Raw genomic sequence first — 21,649 nt, 5'->3', positions numbered from 1 at the left:
CCTAAAAATATATGCTAAGTTTTATTTTATTTTATTACTAATGTATTTAAAAAAAAAAGTGTTGGGAAATATAGATAGTTTATGTACTTATTAAATACTAACCGCTAGTTTAATAGCCGAATTCAAAACATCTGCCATAGGAATAATAAAAAACACAATGGAGTCAAAGTGGGCTAAAGTAAATTGCACATTTATACCTGTTCGGCTCTGGGTGCTTTACGCCCCCGAGAAAAAGAATTCTCTACAAGACTAATGTGGATTAGTCGACCCTGTCCCTCCCTTCAAGCTCATTCGTCAGAAACCATTCATCCGAATGGAATCTATTTTCTAGCCGTAATTTAATAAGCCGTCAGATGTGAAATGGATATCCATCCCTCACCTGTTAAATCTTATCCGAGATCATCAAATATACAACTCCTTAATCAGGCTTCTTCTTTAGATACAAACGGACTTGTAACAATACTATTATTCGTTCTAGAAATTCTAATGTACGTTTATACGTATAGTGTATGGTATCATCAATATTCAGTTATGCGGGATATCAATTTTTATTTTGGGAGAGTGATGGAGAATGATCCATTACTTGACTTTTTGACTGGGTAACCCTTTAGATGAATAATGGCGGAGTCAGAGTGCACAATACACAATACCTCTTCGGTTTTACGATGCGAACGAAAAAAAAAGGAAATGTAAAATATTCCGTTTGCGTCGCCCTCAAAATTATAAACTGGTGTTAATTTAGAAGTATGTTGGACGTCACATAAATTATATTGAAAATACGAGCCGATTCTGACGTATTTGTCATGGTTTCTGTAGCGCAGAAAATGCTCGAGACCTCAATTCTCGCTTTAGAGCAAACGCTGTGGATAAGAGCAAATATTTGTCGGAAGTTAATATTGAGTTACAGCCGAGGCTTTATTGGAGGGTACGCCATAAAACTACAGGAAATTTCGAAAGTCTCCAGTCTCCTGGAGCCGTGGTCCGTAGATAATTATTATTGAAAGCGAAGCGCACACTGCACTGTTAGTTGCGATCGGTCAAAAGCGCGCTTTCACGGCCTTCGCGTTTACATGCTTTACACATAGAATCTTAACACCGCAACTAATTAAGATGGATTGTCGCCACCCTGTTCCTGCAAGGCACCGATGTTTGTAAAAACAGCGTTAAGGAGTCTAGACCTTTGCAAATAACGTTTTTTTATGGATGTGGAATGAATCAAATACTTATATTTTCAACATTTGTTGAAATGTTCGTAAAAATCATGCTAAACAACACGATGTTGATAAATATGTTTAAAATAAACGTGTCATATGCATCATAATTGGATTGCATACGTATTACTTGTGAGTATTAGTTCATAATTTTAATATATCGGATATTAAGAATCCATCATTCATTTCATCGGCCCAAAAGGGTCCGCCCTTTGCCCGCAAAGCAACCGGACCAATAAACTGGGCTCACAATAGTAGAAAAATAATTAAATTATAAATTTATCGTAAATTTAGCGATTTATAGTACGAACGGGCGCCGCCGAGCGACCCACAATAAAAGTAGGCATAATGCCGATCTTAAATGTGCATTTTTACCAGACGTTTTAACATGGAAATAATTGATTTTAAAAAGCAATCAATCTTACACCGAGGTCGGGACACCCACAACGCCGGGTCCTAAAACGACACAACTCCTATTATTTACGGATGGCAGATGCGTCAAATCTCTAAATGGTGCGGACCACACCAGAGCGCTAAGCTTTAATGCCTAATATAATATTACTAATGTATGATATAGTGTCTTTATTAATTCGCTAATTAATACGCGAAGAACATTTTTTGTTTATTTTGGCAATAAATTCTTCTATTGAGGATAATTTCTTTTAAAAAGTAGTAAAGCAGGTTGTTAAAATAAACAAGTTTATAAAATCCTACGAGCTTACATCAGAGCAGAAAAATAATGTAATGTAAACGAATAACTTGCCTCTAATATTTACATTGAAAATGTAACATGTTCATAATTATCACTGGTACATTTATTTTATATTTAAATACTTTAAGAAAATTCATAGCGAGTAATTAATGAATGAGTGGCATACTAAAAATTCGTATGGCAGACTCATCCGTATATTTGAAAAAATAAAACATTAAAAAAGACAGCTGAGGATTCGCGAAATGGGTGGTGGGTACAACAATAGAAGAAATGTTGCAGAGCGACGTGGTGGATGGTGGTGCCATATCGAATCTGAACAGTTTCGGTTGGTTGCGAATATTAATTAAATATACGGTCGGTGGATTTATCTCGACTAATGTTTCCTTATTAACCGGGAACGAACGAGGATGAATAAAAGACCCACCGCAGTGGACCCACACGACTTTAGACTGGCGACGGCAGGACGATTCGAACAAGAATTTGACGAACAAGGACTAATAACCGTGTTTCATCAAAACGATATCAACATAAGATTTTTAAATGTCTGTTTTCGTTATTTTCCTATCAGATTAGTGTAGGTCTATTTGATATGAACCAACAATGCGACAATACGAAGTAAGACAATGAACAGACTAAGCATAACCCAGTCGTCACGAACATCACGACTAAATTTTCACCGGTGGTCCAAGTTGGTATCCATCACTGGCAATAACAATCAAAATCAGATACCCCGCGAAAGAATGACAAAACATTACATGACACACGATGGAAGCTAAATTCAGGGTTGCCATAACGTTTCTTTATGGTAATAGAGAAACAAGTATTTTTTTGTTTTTATAAAATAAAACGATATACCACTTGAATGTGCGATTACTCATATGAATATCGAAAGACACTCGTTTGCAAGCGATGAAATTATACTTTATTTATATGATGTGTTATCATATTTAAATATATACATATATACAAATACGATTTACGAAAGCCTTCGGCGGGTTTTTACTTTAAAAAATACATATTGTAGGTTTACACATTTGTAATACGACGAAGTGATATGCTATCCGAAAAATCTAAATTAAAAAAAAAAAAACAATAATAGGACTTGAACTCAAAATGGCTAAAAGACCCTAAATAAATGTTTCTACCGTTAATGAAAGCCTTTCTTCAAATATTGATATTGCACAGAAGAAGATATCAATATAACTAAATTCATTGCCAAGTTTATGTAGTCATACGTGATATTTCGGAGTCCATTTTAAGTTTCAAGCCGATGGAATAAGTATGGAATTGATTGTGTAATTTAAGATACATATATATATTTCTCAAATCCCCAGATAAAATATGATAATAATTGCAGTAATACATTGGTCGTTGTCGCATAAAAGTTAGATGACCAGTTTCACGTTCCGATCATCATCATTCTCCTTTCCACGCCCAGTGGTGCAGCGCATTGGGATCATATGTTACGTGAAGGTCCGACGCTTCAGGTGCCAGATTTGCCAACAATGAAATAATGCAGTTTAAACAACCTTTCAAATTAATATTTTACATCCACCCTGCCAGGAATTTTAAATTTCGATTTCAAATTCAATTTATTTAATACGTTTATGTACATTACAAAAATATATTCAAGACATACGTAATACGAAACCGTGCGGGGTAAATTAAATATTTAAAATAAACAAACAAGTTACGATGACATTTCATCAATAAATAACCTACAGTAAGCTTACAATAGGTATATGATTCCACATTCCAAGCAGAAGAAAAATGGAAAATAAATATGCGCGGTGGTTACGGGAAAATGAATAAAATTAGAAATGAAATTGGTGCATATTTTATTTATATTTTTTTGGTGAAGCCCTGCTAGAACCATTACCGATGGTACGAGACATTAATCCCGAATGGTCGGCGATGTAATCTGGCCACCGCGATACCGCCACCCACGGCACGAGCTACCGTCTTCCGTGGTCCTCACTCCTCGCTCCACCGCGGCCGAGGGTCGGCACGGCGTACTGCACTCAGCGTACTGTCGCAATACCAGCGCAGGTATTTATTGGGGATCACCACAATGATACGATTTTTATGGACGGTCGTAATTGAAAGACACAAAAACCTTTATGGATACTCCTCGCGAGAGATAACCTTTTATCGAAAAGGGTTATTTCTAAAATACCTATCATACAAATACACGGCGTTGTCAGAGCTGGGGCAATTTAAATTATTGAAATGTTCGGAGATGAAAAAACTCTTGGACAAGCCTGAAATAGGTATCTACGAAAATATTGGCAACGTAGTATTTGACTGTACTGTGTTGAAAACGTAAAAAAATATATATTAATACTCACGCTTCAACCAAACACTGATTGGAGTATATTATTAAAATCTAAGAAGGTTAATGGAGTATATTAATTTTATTTTTGAAAACGAAAATCGGACAATTCTTTTTTTTTGTAATAAATAAAACAAGTAATCAGTGTCTGATTTCAATATTAAGATTATAATGTGGAGTTCTACAAAATAAAAAGCAACTCAATAAATATATAGAAAATTACACTGTTTAAATTCCAAAAGGAAAAAAGATAAACTTTTATAATGGATATCTATCTAGTCGTTCTAAATTTTACATTCCTCTATTTATCTATCGTAGCTGCTCCAAATTAAACTTACTCTGTCTCTATCGAGATATTTTTGTACTAAATTTTGCGGCTGCAAAAAAACTATTTGAAACATTAAAATGAAATATTTATCAGTATGTTTATATCGTGAGTAAATTTAAACTATATGATAAAAATCCCTTTCCTGCATTCCTCCATTTTATTTCCTCATCCCCACCCTTCTTACAGTGCTCTTCATTTATTAATATATATATATATATATATATTTTCTTATATAATTTTAAAAAACCTAACATATTTTAATATGAGAATAATATTAACAAGAACTTAAAGATCGGTTATCTGGATAGCATTATTTACGCCTAGTATTTCATAACGACAAAGTAAATACAATGTTGCTATTGATTTTCAGTAGGTACACGATTCTGATTCGCCAATATTTTCATAACGTTTCAATAAAAATGGCGTTGAATGTAAACTCAACTGCAGTAGTAGGTATATAATCTTTAGTGTAAAATTATAAATTCATTAAAACGATTGTACAGTAAAATAAAGGATACAAGGTTAAATACAAGTTAAAAAATGATGGCAATTAATAAAAGATCATAGGGGATGTAAAGGGGTAACAATGGCGGATCGGTAAATTCAATTAGCCGACTAAATTACCGAAAGAACGAACGCCCGCGGCGAGGATATGAGATCGGAGCTTCTACGGAGGCAAAAAATGCGGAGAACAACTAGTAAGGAAAGTCCGCGTTTCCCATATTATATGGCGCCCCAGGCTTACGTTCATAATGCACAATTAATTAATTAGCCGACGCGGGTGGGCAACCCTAAAGGATGGCGACAGGGTTTCGGCCAGATAAGAAAGTTGTATGATGATGGAATTTTCGAATTTGTCAATTTTTCAAAAAACATTGAACTCGGGTCGCGTTTTACAAACAAACTATCAAATCGTTCGTAACCAAAACGATGTTTGATCGTTTGATTTTTTCTATGTAAACAAATTACTGTCTAATATGAATGGATATTCAAGTGATGTATGTTTTATAATCTATACTATTGATCATCTGAGGTGGTTAAATGCAAAACCGGCAGTGCCAGTGTCCATGATCACTGTTTTTGGGAAGACCAACAAAACCAACAGCAAAAAGACTATTTCTTGTTGCAATGTGCACATTGAACTTGCTACTGGTTTTGTTGAACAGTGATCATGGACAGTGGCGGTTTTGCATTTGACCCCCTCACTTATACGTTCGTATAGGTTGAAGATTGCGAAACTATGACAAACTCGGATTTTAGAAAGCAGTATTTTTTCAATGAAGTGAAGCAGTATTTTTTTCATATACAATGAACTTAAAATCATAACTTGTAGCTAGTCATTAATACTGAATTGGTCAATTGCCGCGTTTGAACAAAAGGTATCTGGTATAAAAGACAAAAGATATTTCTCGAAATTCGGTATGAAGCATTGAGATATTATAATATTACCTCAATGGTATGAAGACGCCTTGCTTTTTTACGATATAAACAATTAACTGATAGCGGTAATATTGACAACATTTATCGGTCAGAAAATTTGAACTTTACCGACTGAAACCGGCCTCACATAAACTATTTGTTTACTTCACCAGGAATAAACAAATTATTGATTTATTTTATATACAATAAAACAATTTCATCGGTAGCTTGCCTATAAAAAGGGCAATTTATCAAGTCGATTTGATCAACCCTAATCTAAATGGTTGTATTAAGGTTTTATTAGATCCTAAAAGGACTGAGGAATTAATGTTATTTGAATTATAATATGGGGCTATTAAGGAGTATGCACAAAATAATGGTCATACCAAGCTCATTCTTCTGAACTGTTGAAGGAATGTTAACGGCGCGTTGACTGGTATGGGGATACAAAAAGACACAATATAGGAAAATGCCACCCAGGCTTTACCTATTTCAAAAGCGGATACCAAAATCAAAATTTAAGGTTTATTTTACTAAGTAATTAAATCTTACGTAATACGTATTATAAACCTCGGAATCTTAAGTCGATTGAAACAGATATGTATAAATTTCAATAAAGGGATCAGAAAGCGTGTCTAAGTTGTTGCGGTTACGTTGAAGAACGGTGTCTACTATTATTACCCGAACGAACTCTCCGGTGGCATTCTATAACTCAATATTATTCCCATAGCAAAAGCAGATGCATCCCCTTTGTGTTATTGTGAAGTTGATTGGTTTCTTGCCTCCCCCATTCGGAAGCTTTCTACTGTGAAAGCCAATTATGTGTATAAAAATGAGTTTTGTGTAATTCACAATTAAGAAGTTTTTTTTAAAAAGTATTTAAATAAACAGACAGAAATAATACTAAGATTTTTATACCGCATATCAGCGATACACAAAATTTATATTTGCACTGAGGTTAGCCTCACATTTCTGATATTATCATCATATCATATTTTAAATAATAATAATAATTAATACAAGAAAACAAATGATCCTTATTGCCATATTATTACAGTCTTCATATTCATTTGATATGCAGACATCATGCGAGTGGATATGCTTATTAGGTTCACGTGAAAATGTGTGTGTTGTGTGTTTGCACGAATAGATTTGTATTGTAGGACCACCCCGGGCGGATGTCACACCATCCTGAAAAATACCATTTTTCCATTCAATAAATTGGCTGCTGGTCAAAAATACCAGCATACACGGGAATTAAAACTGTAGTTATTCGTGACTTTTTTACAAATAATATTTTTCCCGATTTCGCCGTGTGCAGCGCAATGGGGAGAGACAGGACGGAGAAAGGGAGAGAATTACGGAACGGGGGGTGAAAGAGAGAGAGAGAGGGAGGGTGGTCCACTGCGGGTGGCCCAGACGGCAATATTCACTTAGGATTTAGGAGATACACCAGGAGTTAATTTCCACACACATACAGACACAATACTCGGTTTTGTATGAATACCTACCACGGACCCAGAGTCCCCGGTTCGTATTCCGTACTACCTACAGTACCTACTCGATGGGCGACATTCGGTCTGACTAGCCGAGGAATATGAGAAACGAATTAAGTATTTTAATCTGTCAACGGGACCACCTGTCACAAATCGTAAATGAATAAAATATCAAATAATATGACATTTCCTTTCCCTAAACAACGACAAAGAAAATGCTAGAGCCTTAATGGTAAATAATAATTATAATTCAATCTAACTTTACATTATTTCTTTAATTTACTTTTGATCTACTTATTTTCTCTTGTTTTAAAATAAACATATCTGGGGTTGATCCGTGTAAATCCGTTGGCGATAAGATTTTTTAAGACCGTAGTTAACGAAAACTTTTTTATCCATAATTTTATTTTGATTTCATTATTATTATTTTGTTTATTTAGCAAGTTAAGTGATATGGAGTAGCCCTGCACAAGCATGCTTGTTTGGCATTGTATTTAGTTATATGTAGAAAAGTATGATTGGCGTGAAATTATAGTTTATTTGTACATATTGTTTTTTTTTTAGATGGCTGCTGTTTTCTTAAAATAAATCAAATAATATAGAAGCAATAAATAATTGGTATAAGTCGCTAGTATAGGATGAACAATGTTGTAAGGATAGGATTTGAAAAAAATCTTAGTAAAGATACATCAAATGTGAAATGAGATCATTTAAATGTGAATATTAAATAAAGCATGGTCTATTTATAATTAACTTCAAGAAATACTATTAACATTATTTTTTAACGCAGTTAAACTTTAACAAAAAATCATTTTACTATTCTATAAGTATAAAACCATTAAGGTAATGCTAATTTAAAGGGATGGTTTGTGAGTCAGTGTAAACAATTCACGGAAAGATTAAAAAATATATAAGAGTTACACATTTAGTAAAGGATTAAAAAAATATTTGTTTATTAACAAAGAGTTTAATAACTTTCGGCAATTTCTAGAAAACTAAATCTTTTAAGGGACGGGTTTCGGTAAGTCATTAAGTAATCAATTCATGGAAAAAAAAAACTTTTTTTATTAAGAGAAAAACTTATAAAAGGACAAATCAAATTAAGTCAACGACTTTAATGTATTTAACTTACTTTGTATTAATTTATATAGACAATAAGTTTTGGTAAAAATCTCGCGTTTTAAAATTATATACATATATATTTTTCTATAATTATTTTGTATATTGTTTTGATTATTTTGTATATTGTTTAAATTAAAGTTAAAGTTAAATTCAGTTGTATTGTATTTGATTATGTTTATACACAGTTACTAAGTACAAAAATGCAATTATTACATTTTTTAAACAGCATTAGTTACAAAAAATCAACAAACCAAATCTTAAATCCTACGAATTATTAAACATACTCCTTATAAATTGCATTGTCCGCACGATATATATGTAGACACAAATTCTAACCATAGAATTGCATTTTTATGTGAATGGGGTGAATATTAAAAAACATAAGTGACAACAAACCACAATTACTATTCAGTGGGTAGATCCCGCTATATATCATAATATGAGTGTGAGCCCTATCAGCTGATGAGTTGTCACGTCAAGAGTGACAGTACTGCCAGGTCATATCTAAGTAACATCCCGACCTATTATTATACTATACTATCTCACTCGTATCAAAATCGGACATGCCTGAATAACAATTTGACGTGAGTCATGTCGAATGGCAGAAATTATATAGATTAACGTGTGAGGTCCCCAATGACTCATTACTATAATTGTTTTGTGATTGCGGAGTATAATGATATTCGATATTTCCCTAATAAATACTAAATATACCTATTACACACAAATTGATTTATATTTTTTAGCAAAAGAAAGTATTTAATTTAAAGGCGCAACGAAGAAAACGCATGCTTTGAAATATCTTTATGAGAAAAACCCTCTTAACTAATCATTTTACGACTTGATCATACTTAGGTTCCCAAGATTATTTTTTTAAATTGTTATTTTGAATCTCGAAGTAGGGCACACATAAACGTATTATTATGTGCGCTCTAATAAACATAATGTATATTTCATTTATAAGTTGTTTAACACATATTTCGTAACCTTCAGTTTGAATCTAGATTTTTTTTTATTAAAGTTTTTTCCCCATATTGTCGCAATATTTTTTTACTGCCTTATATTTATTTATTTTATTTTTGTTTATACTTTAACAAGGTTTGTATATTTTTTTAATACAGAATAATGTTCCTTCACTGGGGTGCCCGTGCCGAGGGAAACATTTTACAATAAGTAAAAGATGCCTTAAATTAGTTATTTAACAAAGTTAACATAATATAAAAATAAAAACATAAATAATCTAATTAACCTCATTATCATTTACATAATAAGCAATATAAACTAAAATAATCATAAAAAACAAAACCAATTCATATAGATCTGTAGACCAAAATATAAATTTGAATTTTGTGACTTCGCCTTTTTTCAAAATGAGAGTCTGATTTTTACATTTTCTCTAGTATTATGATCACGTTCTTATTGGCTTCGGTAATTTTTTCCCCAAAATTCTGTGTTTTTTATAGAATTAATAATATTATACACAAATATCATTTAAATAATTTTCTAATATGGTCGGTAAATGTTTCGCAAGAGTTAAATAAAAAATAGGTAACTAAAAATGGCTTATAAAATAATAATATATATATTTTATATAATGCTGTCATTTTCTCCAAATAAAATGGTTAATCGATAAATTAATAAGCCGAATGCGCAGAGGGACGACGTAGAAATGTAACGCTTATCATAAAAGGAGCAGAAATTTCTCCTTCGCAAATGCATTTCCGTACACGAATTCGTGATGGAAAAGTTGCTTTGAAGTTACAAATTCAAACGAAAGCGGAAGTTCATTACAATATTAGAAATACATTCACTCCCGAGGCACTAAACACCGAGTGCTGGCTATACTGACTCTCTCCTCTAGCTCTTCTACAAACATTCTTCATTTCCATTGCACTTCGACTTGCTCCCGTAATCTGTAATTTACCAGGTCGTATATAGAAACACAAGAAAGTTATCGTAAGTGATAATAACATTATACGAACGACTAAAACCGTTTGGAGAAAACGAAAAAACTCGATTTTAAAATAGGCTTATGTTGTCTTTGGGATTATCACTTTTATTTATTTACAATCTAAAAGACCTCCCACGTAGCGGACAAAGATGGCGAGTTGGAATATGCTTTCAAAGTGTGTTTGATTTTTCACAAAAAATACAAGACAGAAAAATGGGAAAAAAGTTATGATATTCACTCTTCATGAATACGTAGGTCGAATATTGATAAATAAATTACTATATATATTAAGATAAGTACCAAGTACGCATTATGCCAGTAGTAAAACTACATATTTTGTGAAAAAAAAAAAATTTAGTAGGTACCGAATTATATCAAAACTCATTTGGTAACGCAGTGTTATTTTGATTTCGGATTTTACAATCGAGGGAGAAAAAAAACAAAAGATTTATAACTATTCATGTTGTTTTGACATCTGTGATTAACTTCAATTCAGTTTTAGGTTAGACGATGTTTTCTTTTCATACACTATACAATGGAGAGTGCCATAATCCCTGGAATAACAATTAACAAAAGCGGAGTATACCGTATTCAATATTCGCGCAGCTAGAAGCCGGAGAGACCATTTGTCAATATTTGGATAAACACAAGCCATTGGCACTGTCCATTGTTAACACAATAGTTCCTTGTACATTGTGGTCAGGTAACATAGCTATTACATGCTCCGGGCAGCCACCATCAACAGGGTTATCAACACAAGTAGTTAACCTTATACACATTTTATAAATAAATATTGAGAAAACACCCTTAGTGCTGACTAAAGACTAAACGAACCGAATGTAATCAGGAATATGATTCATATCAAAACATTGACAACCACTAAAGCTAGGGTTTCCTAGGACAGCGGTGCCCGCATCTTAACGGCCGTAGTTAACGGTGATGCGGTGGACAGCCGTCGTAACGTCGACTTAAGAGTGGTTTCCTAGGGAAACGGTGTTAAATGGTGTTGATAACACCGTTTTTCTAGGAAACCACTCTTAAGTCGACGTTACGACGGCTGTCCACCGCATCACCGTTCACTACGGCCGTTAAGATGCGGGCACCGCTGTCCTAGGAAACCCTAGCCTAACCACTATTTATTTATGCTAGATTACGACAAAACATTTATCACAGTACAATACTATTAAATGTAGGTATTATTAATCTTATCGATTAACTTATTGAACTAAATCAATATTAATAAAAACAAAATTATTTTTACAGTTTCCTTTGCTCGGATCGTGGGTGGTCTATGGTCTCTTTTTACAAAGATTGGCGAAGTATCGCGAGAGGGTTCATTGTGAAAATAAATAACTGGAGAGATACTGAATTGATTCACAGAGATCTTAAGTGTATTTTTTTATAAATCTACTAAGCGCACAACATGTAATTTTAAACTGAGTAGCACAAAAAAGAAATATAAAAATACTTAACCAAAATATTGGGGAATCTCTTAAAACATACGGAAACCAAATTACAAAACAAAATGTGTAATACTAAAAAGTGTGTAATCGACTACGAAACATACGCGTTGTGTAAGATTATGCTTTCACTTCAAGCCACTAAGGTTGAAATGTAAACTGTGTCCATCTATTTCTCTTTTCGCGAAAGCGCAAACGTTGTCGTTTCAGCTAATTAGCGGTCAGAAGGGAGAAAGAAAAAGGTTAAATAATGTAAACGTAAGGTCTAAATGTACGTTAAGTGTAACCAGTAGAATGGGGACTCGAGAGAAACTAGGAAGCATGCGCCAGTCGAAAAGTGAAACTATGTACAATATAAGAAAGGAGAGCGCGTTACCGAACGCGGCGCGCTGCGGTACTCCGATGGAGAAATTGTCTTTTTCAAACTACGAAACGCGAGAGAGCTGGATATTGTGACATAACGCGGGCATCGACTCTTGCAACGGATAACAGGCACTCTAAAATGAATGAAATCATCTGGTACACAGTACTGCCGATGTGCTGAGCCGCCCACTCGGAGAAGAGTGGCACATTGCGACATTACCTACTACTTTACTTGTGTGAACTATGAATCTGAGCTGAGAGCCTACAGATTAACTTACTTTCCAATCTGGGTTTTTCGTCATACAGATGTTGCAGTTTCGAAATAAGGAAATACGCTCTGATTTCGCACTAACCTCGGTGCGTTCAGAAAACTTAACATGTATTCCTGCTTGCTCGGCATTATCTAGAATCGAAATAGTGCCTAGTAACAACTTACCACTTACCTACGGCAAACAAAGAAAAGCAGATAAAGTGACACACACGCATGACAAAACTGCAAAAGTCAAACTAATATTATAATCTAAAATGTTCTATGCATAAATAAATTTGGATGTTGGAATACTTTTTGCGTCTACTGTAACACGTATAAATTCACGTGAAACCTTTTTTACCTTAAATTAAATGCCGAGTGTTTAATTAAATAAATTATCTATTAAAAATAATACATAAAACAATAAAAACGATCGTGTCGAATTGAATATGTCAGAGTACCACGCCTCTCACCTCTCGTCTCCGTCTCTAGTCCCTACGGTAGGACTACCTATAGTAGTCCATAACAAGTAGCACTACGAGGAGACCTATCACGAATAGAAAGCTGAAGGTGGTATATTGTTGAAATACGATTGTTTTACAATACGCCGACCTCAAAACCAATTCATAAATAAAATTATAAGGTCAAATGTGTGTGTGGCAATATCGGCAATCACACTCGTGGGCTGAGTTGAGAGCCATGTGTTTGTTCTGTCAAACTCGGTTCTGGATTAATTTGTTACAACTTTATGGCTCTCAATCTAGTTGCCAGTTTCGTGGTGCAATGCACAGAACACATTCTAGCTGGGATTCCGGGTTCGCCCGGTGAACTATAATATTTCTATCGCGCCTAGGTGTTGCTATTCACCACTTCGAAGATATCTTGACCTGCTGTGAGGTTGTAATAAAATAAATATGTAAACTATTCCCCTGTCTAGATAAAACTTAAAATGCATTAAGCGATGATCGTTAAACGTTTGTACAATACCGTGTTCATACATTGGAACATAGAAAATTATTCCAACGGTCGCACTTTAAAAAAAAGCGAGAAATATGATTATTGTTTTATTTTTTATTTATTATCTATTGCACTGACTCCTTTACGTAACCATTGAGATATGATATAAACCTCAATGTACGTAAAAGGATTTATGGATTATGGACGTACCTAGCATTAATTTTTAAAAAAACATTTTGTCAGCCTCCTTATTCGGTAGAAAACAAATAATGAAAAATAACACATGGAGTTCTCATTATAATGAAGGAAAAACGCGTGTTGGTAGTTTGAAGCTAATTACCGGGAGAAAGGAAAAAGAGGAGAAACAGCTGGCAGTGTATTCAGAAAATAAACGAATAACGCAAGAGTTACAATAATATGAATGTATTATGATGACTGATGACATAAGAGAGAAAAGTGAAATTCTCCATAGCAGTCTATCTGCTTTCGCGGATAATGCGTGTAATGAAAGTCGCGGTTCTAATGAATGCATTTTATACTATAATAATATGCATAACGTAGATATCAATTAATACGTTCACGGTAAAAGTAATAAATTTTCAAAAAGTAATTTTTAAAATTAAAAAAAAAAACCCAGCCAAAAATTCACTTAGGAAGTGTTATGCCTTGACTGTGCGTTACAGTCACGCGTAACCCGGAACGGACAGTACATTTATCCGAACCATTATTTTTATTTATTTTGTAATAATTCAAGGTGTTGGTGGTACCTTTTGTCGTTATTATTACAAGATTATATAGTAACATTCCCGAGTTATAATTTTAGAATGTGCATAATAATTTGTTCTTGATATGAGTACATAACGAGTCGAGTTATAGTCCATGGCAGTGTCAGAGGTCCGAGAAAGTCGAACCCCGCTCTATTATAATTTGATTAAATTTTTCAATTATATGTAATTATTTACAAGTAGTTGAAAATGGGTCAAAATTTAAATATTTTATTAAATCATAAGAACAAAATTATTTATTTTATTTTTGGAGTTATTGTTACTTTCTTAATTAACTAATTAATTACGTAATATTGTACGTAGTCCTAATATTTGAGATCGACTGGAAGTCTAAATAATCTGCTTTGAAAAGGATTAAAAGTGTTCAATGAGTTGCTAGAAAGTCTCGGGGGAGCTAGAAACGTATCCACATTTAGAAAATATTGCATAATATATTGGAATAAAATGGATAATATAATATGTACAGATTTGTGTTAATACTAGTTTTTAAAATGTATTATTATTTTACGACGAAATAAAATACACAGATTTGCACCCATAAATAATAAAATTAATTAATATAAAAACAATCATATCCTACTAATAATAAATAATATTATTTAAAGCTCAAGCATTGTTGTCCTAAAATTCTAAGAAAGTGTAATAATAATACCTTGTACGGATTGTGCATTCCGAGAAATATTCGCGTTCGTATGATGCAGGTAAGGAGGTAAATATACCAAAATATTCCAATTTTTCTTTTAGGAAAAAACATACGATACTGATGTAATAAAACGTAAATATTCACGTCTAGACTATTATAACCCATTTATTATTTGAAATACATAAATAATGTCACATGTTCTAACTTCACGGGACCAGAAGCCCCGTGTTGAGTCTGGACAATCGGGAAGGTTATACCAGATGTAAAGCGTACATAGTGTACCGTGAAGTTTAGTATCGGAGTAGCGAAATAGTAGGAGTTGCGCAATATGACAGAAGAAAGTTCCCCGCTCCGACTATATTGAGTAACAAGCAATCATATATTACGCTATCGTATTTTATGTCTTGTAGGCCTAAAGTTATTGTTTTATAGTGCATAATTAGCGATGCCATCGTAGTTAACACACATATAAAGAGCGATGTTCTCCGTGGACAAGAGAAAACAAATAAAAACGAAAAGGAGAACACGAATTACTCGATAGTTTGATAGCGCATTGACAAAGGAACCGGTTGTGTTTCCGAAACCGGCCAGCGATTTTTAACGATGTTTGAATATAAACAATTTAGAACAACTCTTGTGCAGGTTTTGCAAATTAAGGACTCTGTTTGTTATTGTAAAATGCAGTAGTATTTTATCACGGGTAATGATAGCCCCCTTAAATCGTAAATAATCGTTTATCAATATATTCCATCGACAGTTTTAATTAAAAAACATACTGAAATACATCATTAAAAACAAAACTTAGTAATTAATTTAACTATGGCAGATTACGACGATCAAGTAAACTTGTTTGACGAAAGAATTATTGTTATTGGATATAGATTGAGTGGATAAAGGTAAGACGAGGGTAAATTTGTAAGAAAGTCTATTTCCATAACATTGGATGAAAATATTAGGTATTCAAACCAACCACAAAACACAGTTAAATTTACTCATCCAATTCACTTCAGCAGGTTATCAAAAGATCAACTTCGACAAGAAACCTACTAAGCGTTGAAATTTATTTTTAAAAAACGCCAATAATTATTTGAAATGAAACAGTCGGCGAAAAAACAATGAGCCAATTAGAGGTCGGAAATATATGCGCGAGTTCTAAAGAGAAACTACATTAGGTGAATATCGTTTATTCAATAACACAGCATAATCAAAACTTCAACATGTAAATGGGTCATCCTTAATTCATTATTTATGCTATGTACTTTATTTCAGAACTTCAAATCCTGCATCATGTATTCAGCATTCACACATGACAAAGTTATCCGAAGACCAAAGATAATATTTTTGTTCTACGGTACCTATCGATGTTGATATACACGGAAAATATGCCATCATAGTCAATAGTATGTTAATATTATTATACCCACGCGAATAATTGAGTATCCAGTACCCACCTAATAATTTTCAAGACTGTTGTTCCATAAGCGTGCTGAATTGAGATCTAAAATACATTAAGAAATTTGTAATCTGTACACAAGTTATTCGAGCATCGTCCGAATCATTATGCGGATCGGCCGTTTCCTTATTGTTCCAAGAATGATTGATTACATTAAAACCTGAAGGGAAGTTAATGCGAATTATTAAAACTCCAGGGGAAAACAAGGCCTGTTCTTGTAAAAAACATAATATTAATATAAGTAATACTCATATTTATATAAATACATAATTACAGCATAACATTGCAAAATATGCAAATTTGTCATTTTCCCGACTCATTAAATTAATATCAATCGAATAAAATATTGTCTTAAGGGTCAACATAAAATTTTGATAAGAAGTGAGATATAGTTATTTATTTTTTATTTTTTATTTACACATACATTTCATATTTAACAAAATGGCACAAAAACATTCTGTCAAATTTTGCTTGCACTGGGAGTAGGCTCAGTATATAAAGGGTCGTCGAGCCAGAAATATTAGTACGCCTAATGTTGCAATCGGTTCCTATATGGACAAATGTCTGTTCTAAGAAACCGATTTGTTGCAACAAATTTATCAAGGATTGATACGAGTATTTATAGATCTTAAATGATATTGTTCATTTTCAATGAAATGAAGGAGGAAACTTAACGGAAAATGCCTTCAGCCGCTGAATTTTAAGGTATTAGAATATCACAAGTAAAAGATAGTACATTTGTCAATGTGTAATAAGTTTATGTTCCTTTAATTATGTTTATGTTATTAACATATCAACATTTTGAATCGGTCAACTATATTATGAAAATCCCTCTCCTCCAATCTATTTCCTTATCCCTTAACCTTCTTATGTGCTCTTTTTTTCTCTTGTCTTATATAATATATTATTTATTCTCTTTAATGTGTAACAAGTTCTCTCATTATTTTGTGAAAAACTTTAACTGGATGTTTGTACTATTTTTTATACTTTGTATTCTTATATGGCAACTGTTGTTTTTAATAAATAAAAGTTTTAAAAAAACAGTATTTTTTTAAACAGCTGACATCAACCTTGATGTTCTGTGTTACTGTTACTATGCTGTGTTTTATGTTTAGAAATATCAATATAAAGGGTAGATGTTCTAGAGTGTGGAAGTTATCTAAAAAACGAACCGGTGAAAAATCTATACGAATGAATCAGTTTGTAACATTTTTGAGGGTGTTCAATATTATAGCTTTTTTAAAATGAGATAAACACATTTTTAGTACAAAAGCATGCTAAGATAATGTGACCTGTGATAGATCGTGCGTAGTATTACTGGCTGATTGCTTAGAATACGTTTTTAATTACGCGATGATGCCTCATCTTGGCCATGTTCTGCGTTCACTTCCGCCTTACCACCGCCACCGCCGCAGCGGTCACTCTAGGACTATCGGAGGAAGGTCATGCCGACTCGGGAACTTGGACTGTGAGCACTCGGCACTTAGCGCCGAGCAACAAGCGATGCGAGGGTCCGTACCACGAGGCTCGGGCGGCTCGCGGAGGTTTGCAAGGCCACGAGGGAAATACAAAGCCCGGCCTGGCGTCTTACCGTTTGTAAATAAAGAGAATCTACTTAATAACGAATGCCAATAGAATTTGCCTACTGTGGAATTAATCCTAAATATCGATGAACCGATCGTGTATTTATGATCGTGCAAACGCGATTTACTCAAGTTGAACTGTACACATTGTCTTGTCAATGCTGTTGAGCTCGGTCTTCGTACGAGCGAGAATGTAGTAAATGAACGAGACACGAGGAAACTATGAATCTCATTAATATGTATACATATAAACATCTAGAAGAATATTGTAGCTCCTTCTGAGGAGTGAGTAAATAATATAATACGCATTTTATAATTCGCGGGCGGTATCTCCATCGCTGTTACACAGTTTTGTATCCTGTTCTATCGCTCATTGATTAATGAATTTATCTCTTTCTTTCGATATTCCTATCCCTCCTGAACAGCGAGCGCACCTCGAAAATTAACCTTGCCGCGATTAACGAATTACCGCTCACGCTCGGTATAGTGTCGTTGCTAATTGCGGTTCTCTGGCTTCGCTCGTCCAAACATCTCTCTATATTGGCGCGGATCTAATTCGGGAACTCGAGAGCCGATCTACAATTCCGATAGGTCGAAGATGAGCAATCACATTGTCTGTGTGCATACAATATAACCCGCGTGGCTTTAGTCACACAATATACTCTATATGGCGGACAGTTTGAAATAAGTTATAAGTTATTTAATATTGGATGTACAGTGAATACGGACGATTTTGCAGAGCGAATCGTATAACTCCAGCGATGCGATGCTATCCGAAAATATGCACCAACAATAAGTTAGAAGTATGGTGATTTACCGATATGCCTATTTGGATGAGTAAAGTTACCCGGACAATGTTATCTATCATAAATGCCATTGTTAAGGGTCCTTGAAAAATTCAATATTAATATTTGCAAGATAAGAAAAAATACATACGGTACCTATGTGTAAATTTCAAATAATATAACAATTTTCAGATAACCTTCGAATACAGTATCGTATGCTAAGTTTTTCTTGAAAATACATACGAATATACAACGTTGTTTTTCTACAAATAATACGAAATCTAATATTCATTCAAGGATAACTAGATACCGAATGAGTTGATCATTACAGATAAAAAATCTATACAATGCGGACAGAGAGTACATTCGATAGTTGATACGTAGTATGAAGAGAGGAGCAGAAAGTGTATGATATAATAGCACAGGTGGAATCACACCGTATATTATGTTCGGTAAAGCATGATTGGAAGACGGTCGAATCAGAGAAGATGGAAATTTTATTTATCAGAATTGAACATAAACATATGTACAGTACATGTAGGTAATGCTTTTAGTCTCCAGCTCTGGAGTGCAGAAGTAGAGTGCGAACCTCCTCTCAAGCGATGACGAGTGGCGGGTGATACCTCCATAGCAGTTCAGGTAGGTAATGCAGAGTAGGATGGTTTGATATCTCATTTCCTACTGGGACAATGCCGACCGCTGGCGTTGGCTCCAGTGAACACTGTATCGTATCACTGTACACAGTACATAACCCAAGGTGGTTGTGACGTACTTCGCCTTCACGACTCCGTAAAGGTTAATTCAAAAGTTTGCTCTCGCGATTGTTAGCTTTTGTTTGTCAATGGGGGCTTTCATGGTCGGGCGACGCGTTACTTCTGGTATCACGTGACTTTAAACCGAACTTTCTTACATTTAACTCTGATTTTAACCTCACCGATTCAATTAACCCATTTCAAAGTAGACTGAGTTAAAATATTACGCTTAACTCACGGTCTTTTGTACAAAACAGTATTTCCTTAACCTCCATCGCGTCACAATTGTAAATAATTGGCAGTTCACACTGCGTGCTATTACATATTTTGATGTTAAGTACATACTTTTGAAAGAAAACTTAGGCGCTTTCTATATATTATTTTGCGTACATTACATATATATTATACACGTACATATTAACACATTTTACAACAAACCGTATAATATCTAGATCTAGATATCCAAACAAATATACGATACTCAAATATTACAATACACGAGTAGTAGTAATTGTATGTAGATACTACTAAAGATACGCATACGTACATGTAACATACACACCATTGTATATATACAATTATTAAGTTACTTAATAACACACACTCAAGGTGACTATAATTATTTATTTATTATATATACCCACTTATTAATGTCTCTTTGATGTTACTTCCTGTTAAACAATAGTATGAAATACATGTTGACATTCGTTATAATAATAGTGTTTTTTTGTCACCTTGAAAGGTCTCGGTTATCCGAGATTGCTACAGCTAACGCTTTATTTCGCATTCGCTAAATAAATAAAACGATGAGGCCGCAGAAAACTAAAGATAACTCGGAGCCACTAAATGCTGGTTTGTACCCGAATCAGTAAAAAAAACCTAACATTCCATTATCATGGCCATCCCGTGGTTACGATGTAAAACGCAGTTTTTAAAACAAATACAAAAAATATTTTTCGTGGAAATTGTAGGCACGTATCGATATTATTCGCGAGAGTAACGATTTTACAATAAATCATTCGGTTGAATATTAAAATTACACAGGATTACAAAAACTAGCACGCTTAAACACTCGTTAGGACAAATTAATCACTTCCTCCGGTAGAAATTTGAAAAAGAAACAAGACACTCACATGCGTAAACCGCCTCGTCCGTTGGCAAGTCGACTCAATTTCACCTGCCTGATAAATTCGGCACTTTCGCGCACCACATTATTCATTCGACTATCGCGGCTCAGCGAGCTATCGAAGGAAAACGGAACGACTGCGGCGAGGAGTCGCGCGTCCACTACATTCGGCGGCTACGTGGAAATGAATTTTGAATATAAGTGTTTTATTACTCGCCCACGATACCTACTCTACGGCCGATCCGCGTCGCGACGCGCGGCCCGCGGAGTGGATCGAGACTCGTTAGCGAGTAACCGGGGAAGAGCATCGCCTTCGCGTCAATTACCGCCTCATCAGCGGTGGAACAGTTTTGTTACTAACAGTTGGAGTATTCCGTCAGCGGAGTCCCGCTGCGTTACCGGCGTACGAGATCGCTAGATGAATTGCGACAGTGGCGTTGCGTCACCTGTGCGGAGCGTATTCAGTGTGATGTGTGGTGAGTAGTGAGTAGTGTGTGAGGTGGTAGCGGCGTAGAGCTATTGCCGTTGCGAGTATGTAAAATGCTTTAGGTAGATACTACATGGCACGTAGCAACGCGAGCACCTTTCGGGTCGCTGGCGCTCGAGACGCAGCGAAAAGGCACGCATTACTAATTTAGTTTACTCGAAGTAGTGCAAATGAAGATGACCAATTAGTAAACATATTATTCATATTGCCGCACTAAACAAGCGCAGCCGGGAAACAATCGGATTCGGATGTGAGCGAGTGCCGCGGTAGTTAATTGACTAGGGCCATATAAACAGGAGCCTCGGTTGGGATCGCTCGGGTCATCGCACACGAGTTGTCTTCCGGAACCGACCGTTAACCTTCGGTCGGGAGAGGTTGAGCGAGCTTATTACCTTGTAACCGTAGCCAACAACAAACATGCTCACATGGCAATC

The 21,649-nt window shown here is 34.6% G+C and overlaps 1 protein-coding gene across 6 annotated transcripts in view; it reads right to left on the bottom strand.

The window, feature by feature from the left end:
* rdx (BTB/POZ and MATH domain-containing protein rdx) overlaps window positions 1–21,649 on the bottom strand; it is a 277,849-nt gene that overhangs the window by 15,146 nt on the left and 241,054 nt on the right. Inside the window, exon 1 of one of the 6 annotated variants that reach the window (XM_088227363.1) lies at window positions 20,736–21,201. The exons of the other annotated variants lie outside the window; for them this stretch is intronic. Coding sequence (XP_088083489.1) covers window positions 20,736–20,821 — 86 coding nt within the window. The 5' untranslated portion in view covers window positions 20,822–21,201. Of the gene's footprint in view, window positions 1–20,735; window positions 21,202–21,649 lie in introns of those variants that run through there. 6 annotated transcript variants of the gene reach the window in all.

Source organism: Micrasema longulum, unplaced genomic scaffold (assembly GCF_059751315.1).
Source record: "Micrasema longulum isolate JH-2025_06_02 unplaced genomic scaffold, ASM5975131v1 h1tg000501l, whole genome shotgun sequence".
NCBI lineage: Eukaryota > Metazoa > Arthropoda > Insecta > Trichoptera > Brachycentridae > Micrasema > Micrasema longulum.
Note: the sequence above shows the minus strand (reverse complement) of the source record. Positions and strands in the feature narration are given on the sequence as shown.